Source organism: Chanodichthys erythropterus, chromosome 7, assembly GCF_024489055.1.
Source record: "Chanodichthys erythropterus isolate Z2021 chromosome 7, ASM2448905v1, whole genome shotgun sequence".
Classification (NCBI taxonomy): Eukaryota; Metazoa; Chordata; class Actinopteri; order Cypriniformes; family Xenocyprididae; genus Chanodichthys; species Chanodichthys erythropterus.
Window position 1 is genome coordinate 5,126,245 of NC_090227.1, and position 12,182 is coordinate 5,138,426.

The following is a 12,182-nucleotide window of genomic DNA, read 5'->3' on the forward strand; positions in this document are numbered from 1 at the left end:
TTAAAAATTATTAGTATAAGCAACTTTCACAATAAATGTATGCAAGCAGCTTTCGTACTACATTAAGAATACTACCTTACAATCCCAGTGAGCAAGATAAAGGGGGCTATAGTGAGAAAAACTCATTGGAAAGATACAAACAAACATATACAACTCTGGAAAATACGTATACGGCAAGAAAGGAGAGAAACATTTAGAATGTTCGGTAGACTTTAACCATTTTTGCTTTGTCTTATTACTCTCCCCTGGGGGTCCTCATACCCAAGTTTGAAAACCCCTGAACTAATGGGACCTTATTGTAAAGCGTTTCCTGTAAACATTGCTATTATTTGTATTAAATTATATAATTATATGTTTCTGTAAGAAATGGACCCACAAGTACCATGAAAGTAGTCCAGATCAAGGTTATTGTTAACTAACGCTAAAACTATTGAAAACATTTATGTTAAATGAACAAAGCTGAAATAAATTAAAAAATAATTAATTGTTAGACGCAAAACTTTGAGAAATAAACTCAAAAGAATGATTCATTCATGCAATCATTCTCATTATCACATAAAGGATTTAGAAGTGAATGTCAAGATCTTAAATTAACAACAGCTTCAATTTCCATCTGTTCCAAACATAAAACCCATTGCATGATTTCAAGAAGATTTGGAATACAGGTCAAGAGTCTTGTGCAGTGACACCTACAGCTGTACGGATGAACGCACTGTACCATGAGCGCTCCGACTGAACTGAGAAATGTCTTCACTGCAAATATTTCAGCAGTTATTATGCGCCTCCCATATTTCTGTTGACTGAACCAGCGATGTGGAATTGAATTGGACAAACGGTTTCTTAAAATGGTCTGAATCAATTTGTATTCATTCAGACTGTGCTCTCAATGAATCATCTGAAGTGGTTTCTCTGTCAGCATATAAAACAGTATCAAGAACATGAAGTAGATATTCACCTACAAACAATATAAACAAAAGGCTACTTTGTGGGAGGTAACTGAGAAAATTCAGCTACTTCTGTGTCATATGAATAAGCAGCCATTTTACACAGTGTTTTTGTGTCTGTGTCGTTTTCATGTGAACATAGATGTCTTTGACCATTTTGTTGCTTTTTGTCATTTTCGTTTTAAAATGTGTCTAGAGACAAATTTCTCACTGATGGTTTGGTCTGAAGAGTCTCACATCTAATAGAAGTGCAAAATGGTTACATAAATGCTAGACATACTCAAGAAATTATAAATTTATCTCAGCTGAATTATTAACATGAGCATATATTGAACTTTTTAGTGAACTATTTTTAGTTGCAAAAAAATTGGCAGGCTTCCTGCAAGCGTCCTTGGTCTTTTATTGTGCTTTTAGTTTCTTTTTTGAAGCTTCAGAGCTTTAGTCATCAGTCAATAACTGCATTAAAACGTAAAAAACAAAGTTCATAATTTCTCTGTTTGTGTTACTTGGAATAAACAGAAATCCTTCAGGTTTGGAACAACTGGACGGCAAGTAAATGATGAGTGAATCTTCATTTTTGGGTGAAGTAATCCTTACAAGCTAAACATGCAGTGAAAACATTATCAATCAATCTGGTGAAGGTCCTGTGTGCACCATAGAAACCAATAACACATGATAAGATAACAGCCTACTGCGAGTGATGCATTAACCTGGATTTCATGTGGCCCAGAACCTTACCAAAAAACAACAATTACCGTTTTATTTGCAAAATAGCTCTCGTTTACACTCACACAGATGCGACGTGCAGCCTCCCGCTGGTGCGGTTTGCGATGACACAGCAGTAGAGCCGCTTTCGTGGAAGAGTGTCAGACTGAATGCAAATCTGTCACTGCAAAAACCAGCCACCAGCACTCTGCCTCGACATTTCCCTGTTTTTCCTCTTTGTTTGCTTCCCTTTTTAGTCTTTGTTTCTCACACAATTGCTGTCCCTGTTGTTATATTGTCCCGTGCAGCACAGAGCGCATTAGCACACATACATATTTTCTCTCGCACACACAACAATCCTAGTGTTCAAGCCCTCCTCTCGTCTTTAAGGAGATTTACCCTTCTGTACCTGGACAGAGCGCATGTTGCTCTGCATTCAGTCCCAATCCGTCTGTCTCTGTTGCTCCTTGTCAGCGGGCAAGACCGCATCCCTCGCGCTCTCCTTGATGACTGAGCCAGAGAGGCCTCTCTCTCTCTTTCCCTCTCTCACACACATACACACACCTGCTCTATACCTCTCTCTTCCACTCTCTAACCCCACCACATACACTCAAACATTCAAACTATCCTCTGAAAAATGTTGCCACACCGGTTTTTAAGTCCACTCATGTGACAGTGCTTACCATCCAATGAGAGGTCTTTATTCCAGAGCTCCTGCAGGCAGGGGGTGTGTCCGACGTCCCAGGTCTTTCGTGTGCTGTACATGACCGCAGGGCCGAGCAGACCACTCCGCTGGACTGGCTATAAACAGACAAAATCCAATAAATACCCTAGTAATGAACATTTAGGGCTTTTCACACTGCACTTAACCCTGGGTTACTGTCTTTCTAAACACTGCTTCTCAGGGCTTGACATTAACTTTTTTGCTCACCAGCCACTGTTAGTGATTTTCCAAAGTTACTAGCCTAGCATTTTCCCTGGCCACAAATTCAACCGATACCATGGGGAAAAAAATGCCATATAGATATTTTTAATATTATCCCATAATTTGGCAGCAGGTATATTAGGCTGCTGTCACTTTAAGACCTAACGCACAGATCCATTATACTGTTACACATGTGTTTTCTTTCTCAACTGTTTATATTCACTTAAAACATAACTGAGTGTCTTAATGTGAATACTCGCCAAGACCGGCATTTTGACATTATTTTGTGTGTATTTGACTGTTTAAGTGCAATTAACAGTGAAAAGAGAAATATTTAACACTGAGAGGTGGCTTTATGTGGCGCACTTTGGGTGTGAGCACAAAATCTGCGGGAATGAGTAAAATTATGTGCAATACACGCAATCCTATGATGAAATTCAAGCCCTGTAACACCAACATTATTCATTCGGAGCAAATTAAATGAGTGAGGGGAGGAGGGTTTGTGTGTCAACTTGCTGTCAGAGAGATGAGAGAGAAATAAAGCGCAGATGGTATTCAAATGCATAAATCATAAATTAGGCCTAAATATATGTGTTTTAATTTGGAAAGTCATAGAAATGCTACCGTAGACTTTTTCTTTTGCTATTGAAGCAAACGGCAACACAAATTTTATATTATTTCACTATGAAAACATAACAAGGAAAATCCCGCACACTATCAACTTGCAAAACCGTAAAAAAGTTCTTTATTGGCAACATTTTGATTGTATGATCTTCATCAGGCATCCAGGATGCCTTCAGGATGCCTGATGAAGATCATACGATCGAAACAATGCCAATAAAGAACTTTATGGTTTTGCAAGTTGATAGTGTGTGGGATTTTCCTTGTTATTTATTTTTTTCATAATTTGACTACACTAGTCTTCTTTCCTACGCACCTATCTATGACCTACAGGTGTGCAACGCTAATTGAACATATAGTTTCACTATAAAACTTCTGCTTCTGAGAACCCTGGAAAAGTGAAAAGGGCCCATAGAGGTGTTACACTGCAGAAATCTCTGCATGATGCCCACATCTCCCTGTAGTCATGTGACCAGAACTTGTTCAAATGACCAAACTTCAGGGCATAAACACAAATGCTGTTATGACAAATGAGATTAGAGTGCACGGGCTACAGGTCACACTGACACAAGAGGATTAGGCTCCTTGCAGACAGACAGGCAACAAAAGAACCTGGCCACCCAATGACTGAACAACTGTCTTCTACAAACAGACCCCATCTGCTCACAAAAAAAGTTTCAAGGTCACCAAGAATTTTTTTTTTTTTTTTTAAAGAAATTAAAGGGTTATAATAGTTCACCCAAAAATGAAACTTCTGTCATCATTTACACCTGAATATGGGTAACCAAACATTTGATGGGCCCCACTTACTTCCATAGTATGGAAAAAATACTACGGAAGTCAATGTGGTCCATCAACTGTTTGGTTACCGACATTCTTCAAAATATCTTCCTTTATTAACAGAAGAAAGAAATTCATACAGGTTTGGAACAACTTACTATTTTTACTGCATTTATAATTAAATAAATGCAGCCTTGGTGAGTAGAAGAGACTTCTTTCAAAAACGCATTACAATAGGCTTTTTTTACTGCCAAGAACATGAGAATGGGGGTGCTTAATTATCATTAAAAGTAGGTGAACAATGAAAAAACAACAACAAAAAAAAAACAGCTTTCAATTTTGTGATGAAATATAACCTAGGCATTACCCATTTCAGCACTGCAGCATGAATAAAGAAAGCTTTTAATAGGATTGAATCTCTCCAAATATTCAGCCTGAGCTAGTAAGTGGTCAACAGAAAACCACTCTGTCATAATAGTACAAGGGGTCATTGGCTGATTTAACTTATGTCTGGGCCTAAAAAAAAAGGTCAGATGCTGAAATTTAATGGTGACGACTGAATAGCAGCATAAGCTATCAGTCTCGACCCAACAACACACGCTAGTCATGCTAAAACTAATCCTCCTAGAACACAGAAAACCCTTCGAACACTACATAGCTTCTATTCATGCTGGTCTCTCACTGACTTCAACAGATGCACACAGTCCTGCTGTACCATGAATCCAGCTTTCCTGCAGTCCTGAAGATGCCCCGGCTGATCCCGGTCCAGCCATCCCTTGTTAATGAGAGACCCCATCCAACACAACATCTTTATCCTCTCCAGTCACAACAACATACAAACTGCGCTTAAACACTCCACATCTTCAAAATGATGATCATATTGATCATATTGTTAGAAAAGAACCTGATTACTAACAGGTTAGTGAAGACGTCCTGTGTCTCCACCTCTCTCTACACAGATAAGGCAGCTTGCCTCAAGTTCATTTTATCCATAATCCTTTAAGCTGCCAGCAAATGACCTCTTTCCACCACGATGGCAAGACAGGCATTTTTGGACTGATCCAAGTCCAATCCCTGCACTGGAAATCTTCACTTTCACCTGATATTTTGGAAAACATCTGCATAGTTCCAGCAGATTTCCTCATGCTCACACAGTGGCCAAACACTCACACTACCTTTCAAGTTTGGGGCTGGTAAGATTTCTTTCATGTTTTTAATAGAAGTCTCTTCTGCTCACCAAGACCGCATGATCAAAATTACAGGCAAATACCATAATATTGTCAGTAGGGCTGGGAAAATAAATAAATGCATGACAAATTGAAAAATGATTCTGGATTGATTCTGAGATTTTCCAAATGCACCGTGATTCTCTCTCGAATCAATACTAAGCTTAGTTTTTAACAGCAGATGGCAATGCGTGCTTTAGGAACAGCTGTACTCTGCTTGCTTCCAATTCCTTACACACACCATTTAAACCTAAAATAATCATTCATAAAGTTCAAAAAGGTTGAAGTGAATTACAAGTGTGTTTGCAGTGGGCTGTTTACTTTAATCTCGTGTCATGAAAGCATTTTGAGGTTCGAGTACTTTCTCAGACTCGCACGACCGCTCTTCTTCATGAGCATTTGAGCGTGTATTTAAAAACCAGCCAAGAGCGCCATCTGCTGTTAAAAACTAAGCTTAGAATCGATTCAACAGAGAATCGTGATGCATTCAGAATCAATCCACGAATCAAGCAGCATTGATTTATTGTCGCAGCCCTAATGTTTAGAAATGACTACAATTTAAAATAAATGTTTTGTATTGTAATATATTTTAATATTTTATTTATTCCTGTGATGTTAAAGCTGAATTTTCAGCATCATTACTCCAGTCTTCAGCATCACATGATCCTTCAGAAATCATTATAATAATAAGAAAAATTTAGGCTATTAATATTGAAAACAGTTTTGCTGCTTAATATTTCTGATTCTTTGATTAACATAAAATTCAAAAGAAAGGCATTTGTAGTGTAGTGAAAAGTAGTGAAGTAGTAAATAGTATATACGTTTTTTTAACCAAGTGCCATTTATTTAAAATAAAGGCAGTATAATAGCACCAAGAACAACATTTCACATAAAATATGTTATTTAAATCATAAAACAATAAAACTAAATGTTCAAAATAAAGTATTGACATACTGTGCTTTTCAAACATTGATGTTCGAGGGTCAGAGTTAAATGTGATGTTACTACATCTGTGGTTACTCTGATAGGAAACCTGTGTGAACTTGAGAGGAACTGATTTACATCCACAACAGAGAATTCACATGCTATCAGAATTATCGTAAATATGAGTTTCCTGTTTACAAATTGCGCTCTCAAGTCATATTTACCACTGAAAAGCTTGGGGATAATTTTGATACCCAAGTTCCCGAGTTGGCTGGGCCATAAAACTTTAAACAAGGTGGAGGAGAGAACAATTGTAGCTGTGACAGGTATGCTTTATTAGTTTTTTTTCCACAACAGCTATAGCAAGCTGACGATGTTAGTAGGGTGAATGTTAATATGGTTGTCCATGAATGGGATGCTAAATATAATTTTGGCTTTAATAAGATTTTCCCAATAAATGGGCAAGAATAAACCTTTTGTCCTCAATGATTCCTGTTCTTTCCGACAACAAAGCACTTGAATGTGAGGAGCTCGGAATCATGACTTAGGATGCAGGAAATTCCAATAGCACATGAAGACAGCATAAACATCACTGCTAAAATGGCTCAGAAAAGTGAAGTTAGCACCGAGAAAATCTCTAGAAGCATTTGTTTTTCATTCAAACAAGTATAAGAGCACTTTTAGCTTCCTGTCGACCCAAAGTTAGTCCTTATTCCATCTGAGAAGAAACCTAAGTGCTGAAATGTGCGAGATAGAAAACACGTGTACTCTTAATAGTCTCTCAAAGTCTCTCAAATTCTGGCATAAAGAAACATGTCCCCTTTAATAAAGATGTTTTGACCACCAGAGGGAGCCGTACATGGCACACCAACATCAGACCTCATGATTCTGATGTGAGTCACTCTTTAACAATTACTGGATTCATTTCAGGGGTGTGCAGACAGATGATGATCTGTCAAGTACAAACAAACATAGCCACTAATTATCCAACAGAAGTCACAGTAAACAACAAAACACTCAATTTTCCAAGAGCCTTTCCCTCTCCTTCTCTCTCTTATGCTCTATCACTGGTAAAACAACACTCAGGCCCTTCTGATGTTTCACGGTGGTCTCCTGGGAGGATCTCTCACACACACACACACACACACACACACACACACACACACACACACACACACACACACACACACACACACACACACACACACACACACACACACACACACACACACACACACACACACACACACACACACACACACACACACACACACACACACACACACACACACACACACACACTGCTCTAATGAAACCACTGATCAGCTTCTGTCCCCTGATGAAACCATACACCACACATATTCATTTCATCAAGTCCTACAGATGGGCATTTCACGAGCTCTTGAGAAACACTGTTGAAAATAACTGTTTAGCTAAGGAAGGGCTAGGTTATTCCCATCACACTGACATGGTTTTCATCTCCAGCAGCATACTTACACACAACGGAGTGTGTGAATCTCATTAGCCTACTTCTGCTTCTCTCTCTCCCCGGTGCTTCAGCTTCTATTTTAGTTTTGCTACCCACATTCACAGAGACAAAAAAAAAAAAAAAAAATCATGTACACACCAACTGCTGGTCGAGACAGACTGCTCTTAAAACAGCATTTAAAACACTACACGCATCTGAATGCACTCCGGACACACAATATACAGTCAAAAAAAAAACAAAACAATTCAGACATTGACATTTTTAATACATTTTTACTACTGGGTGCAGGACACTATATTTCATTTATGTAAGTGAGGATAGCAAAATAAAGTACATTATGACATATTATACCCAAAAATTCTTCATACAGTGGACTACCAGTAAAATTTATAAAAATTTGGAACCAAAAATTCAGACACTGTGACCTGATCATGTTTTGCTTAAGTGTTTTCTGACATAATTAAGATTGATTTTAGTTGATATTATAACTAATCAAAAGGTCTTTTTGATTAGTTGTAATGAACAAAAATTAATAGGCTAATGTATCATGTAGGTATACTTTATTTTTGCACATAATGCTTTGAAGTCTTTGAGACCCCAAATATAAAAGAATGTAAAGTCAACTGCAACAGAACAGGATAAATATTATCTTATATTTTAAATGCACAGCAGACCTTTTAAAAAGGTTCAAGCAGTTTTGGGGATTAATAAAAAGCTTTAATTACAAAATTACAATTAAAATCTGAGAAGTGTGTTGATGCATAATAGGTTGGTGTGTATATATTACTAAAGTATAATTGAAGTCAGCAAAAAAAAAAAAAAAAAAAAAGATTAAAATAAAATATTAAATACACATTTAAAAAACAATTATAAATAAAATATATAATAAATAAAAGATTTTTAAATACAATTTTAAAGAATTTTAAATAAATAAAAATTAAAATAATTTAAAATTAAAAATATTAAAATTATTATTTTTTAAAACATTATAATTAAAATAAAACAAAATAAATTAAATAATTTAAATAAAAATGAAATAAAACACATTTTTTAAAAATTTTATGAATAAAATAAAATAAAATAAAATGGGATAATACCCACGTCCTTAATTAAAAAACTAGATCTGATGAATAAATATTTGGATTCATTTGCATTTTTATATTTTAAAATGCATAAAGTTTCTTTTTAGGAAAAGGGTTAGGATTTTAGTCAGTCTGTAGCATTACAGACTCACAATAGCTTTATACTAAACAATAGAAGTCTATGGTACCGTATGGCTTCATGTTGGTGTCAATATAAATGTGTGTATCTGGTTTCTGAATCAATTCAATTCGATTCATTATTGAAATATAAAACAAAAGCTCTAACTAAAGTGTCCTGTTAGTTACTGCTGACCATTTCTTTACTGTAGCCTACAGCATCAATCATTCATATCAGCCGATGCATGCATGCGCACAGACAGTCTGTCACCAGTGAGCAGATTCGTGAATCCTGTGGTCCAACAGTCTGTCGCTGTCTGTCTGATTTTCCTGTATCATTCATTCATCTGCAGTCACCCCCTGAGTATGTCTCTCCATCTGTCTGTCTGCCTCCTGTTTCTGCATTGCTTTGTCTAAATCACTGTACAAACACAAGGACAGGGACACAACGCAAGCACATGCAACTTCTCTGCTATGAAAATCCCCATAAAAAAACATTCATCTGAATCCAGTTATTACAGCTTCCCCATCCCCCCACGATAAGAGTAAAATCACCGCCTGCCTCTGCTCCTGTAAATCCCTCCATAGCAAACATCTGTCTGCGCTGGACACAGTGACATTAAACACCATATGCAGCTTCTGTGCATGTGTGTCATGACTCGTGAGAGGCAATGCGTGTTAAATATTAGACAGGAAAAAACATCTTAGACAGGACAAGTGAAATATGAACAGAAAATGGCACACGTGGTTTAAGTAAAAATTTTCTGCTTCATCTCCATCTCTTAACTCACCTCTGTCCCTGCGGTCTCCTGCCGTTGCTCATGCCTTCATCATTTCAGGTTGTATTTGGAGTGCGAGCACACACACTCATTTACACACACGCTGCCGATCTCAGCTAAGCCGTCGCTCTCGCTCTCTCTTTGTGTCACACACACACGCAGCTCCTCTCGCCTCACATACACTCTCGTACTGACACCAACGCCGTTTTTCCTGTCGCTGTTCCTTGGTAACGGTGGAATCTGAGCCGCATCGCAGCCCCCCCGCGCTTCTGTCCTCCTTCCCCTCCTATCCCACAGTTTCCTCCTCCCTCTCCGCCGCCAGCCTGGCCACTGAAATTAATATTTTAGCATGCGAATGTAGCGTGGTGCAGCTTTTCACTACACTAACATTTGTGTCCGCCTACTGTTTTGCACACTGAAATATTTTACATTTATTTATTAAATGTGTTAATTTTCAGTGCATTTAAGATATAAAGAATTGAACACACAACCTTGGTGTGTTCTTCTGAAAAATCATGCATCAAATACAAATCACTCAACAACAACAACAACAAAAATTTAAACAGACACGTCTTTAAGCCGGTCACAGTGGGTGAAATTGTTCACTCATTTGTGTAGTGTATTAATTAACAGGTCTCTCAGCGACTAAACTGACACCATTCTTCTGCTCCCATGAGACCAAACTCTGAGGCACTGCTGGGTAACTGGGTTACAAACGCAAACATGAGCTGGTATTGAGAATGTGACAATGTTTAGGAATATGAATAACTAGCTGATAAACACTGTATAGATTGAAAGCTGTTGCTCTGAGCACATATCATTTTATGGTCAGGTCAGCATTAAGAAAACATTTCCAAAGAATTGTAAAAGCAATCTGTTTAAAGCATACTAAAAAAAATGTTGATAGGTGTCTGTAGGAATACTGTGCTCGTTAAAAGTTTACTAATTAAGGTCTTAAAAGTTAGGGTTAGCCTTGATAACAAATATGTGTCAGCTCATGTATTGACATAACAAGCCCTGTTAATGATAATCTAATACTGCCATTCTGATCGCTGGCTGTGTGCGCAAGTCAAACAACACCCTGAAACTCAATGCAAAAATGAGTACTGAGTACTGAGGGATTGTTGTTTCAAGTTGTTTCAAACCTGTATAAATTTCTTTCTTCTGCTGAACACAGATGAAGATATTTTGAAGAATGTTGGTAACCAACAGTTGATTGACTAAATTGACTTCCATAGTATTTTTTTTTCTTCCATACTATGGAAGTCAACGAGGCCCATCAAATGTTTGGTTACCCATATTCTTCAAAATATCTTCTTTTGTGTTCCGCAGAAGAGAGAAATTCATACAGGTTTGGAACAACTTAAGGGTGAGTAAATGATGACAAAAATGTTAATTTTGGGTGAATTATCCCTTCAAAGAACTGATAGTTGAGCTACATTTGGATTCCCAACAAAAAAGATCTCAATAACTTTAATGATTATGACTACACTGCAAGAGCGATGTACCAGAATACATTTATGGCCAGAAACATGCTCTGAAAAAGAATGCAAATAATATGCATAGGGCTGCACGATTTACCACACGATACAAAGAATAACATTGAACTTAAAGGCTATAATCGCTTACAAACGATTCTTAGTGCGATTATGAAATTGCAAAGGCTGTGATTACTTTTTTATGCACAGCTTGTCAATGAGGTATGGCTCCAAATGCTAATCCATCTGAAAGCACTGCGAGTCGCTTATAATGTACATTTGAAAAAGCGACACGCGTCAAACATCTTTCCAGACATGAGAAGCATTTATTAACATCTTAATAACGTCTTTACTCCAAACTCACTTCATAACGACAGTTGAGCATCCTTCTGTGAGATGATGTGGCTTCTTGCATAAAATAATAGCAGCCTTTGCCAAATCGTGTGCGGTGTAATCATGATAAATCGTGCAGCCCTACAAATGCAGATGCTTGCCCAACACATTTAAAATGTGCAATCTTGCTGTGCTTTACACAACAAGTGATAGTTCTTTTTAAATATCTGTGACATAAAACCACATGTGTTTTCCTGATATCCAGCCATAAACACTTGCTGAGCAAGATTCTCTTCAAACCTTTACTGTTCAAAGACAAAACTTTCCATGCGATATATGTAAGCATAATGGGCAATATAAATAAAAGTCATCAACAGTTTGCTGTTCCCTGTCATCTTATCTGCTCTCTGTGTCAGAGGCGAAAGCAGGGCTTGGGCAGCTACACAGTATGGACATTGACAGGTGAAGAGGATTCATTCAAGGCGTTATAGTGTTTTCCTGACAACTACACTGTAGACGGGCAGTTTGGAAGTAGTCGTCCAAATGCGGTTTCAAAGCCGCAATCTACCGTTCTGGTGCAAATATAACAGCGCAAATATATGCACGCTCACAGCTAGCATTAAGACCATTTCACACAGGACATGGCAGTCTCGACTGTCTAGTTCACTTTCACAAAGAATGTGTCTTTTGCATTCCACTGCGCTGTTTTTCCATTGTTTTGTATATAAACGTGCGCTAGACGAAGGGGAGATTTCTGCTGATCCAACAACGGAAAGCAA

At 37.5% G+C, this 12,182-nt stretch overlaps 1 protein-coding gene across 5 annotated transcripts in view; it reads right to left on the minus strand.

Annotated features, from left to right (window-relative positions):
• Window positions 1-12,182, minus strand: part of kifc3 (kinesin family member C3) — a 54,277-nt gene that overhangs the window by 24,822 nt on the left and 17,273 nt on the right. For 3 of the 5 annotated variants that reach the window (XM_067389675.1, XM_067389674.1, XM_067389673.1), the window contains exon 2: window positions 2,333-2,450. The exons of 1 other annotated variant lie outside the window; for it this stretch is intronic. In XM_067389675.1, coding sequence (XP_067245776.1) covers window positions 2,333-2,414 — 82 coding nt within the window. In that variant the 5' untranslated portion in view covers window positions 2,415-2,450. Of the gene's footprint in view, window positions 1-2,332; window positions 2,451-9,604; window positions 9,861-12,182 lie in introns of those variants that run through there. One more of the 5 variants, XM_067389676.1, reaches the window with a different exon arrangement.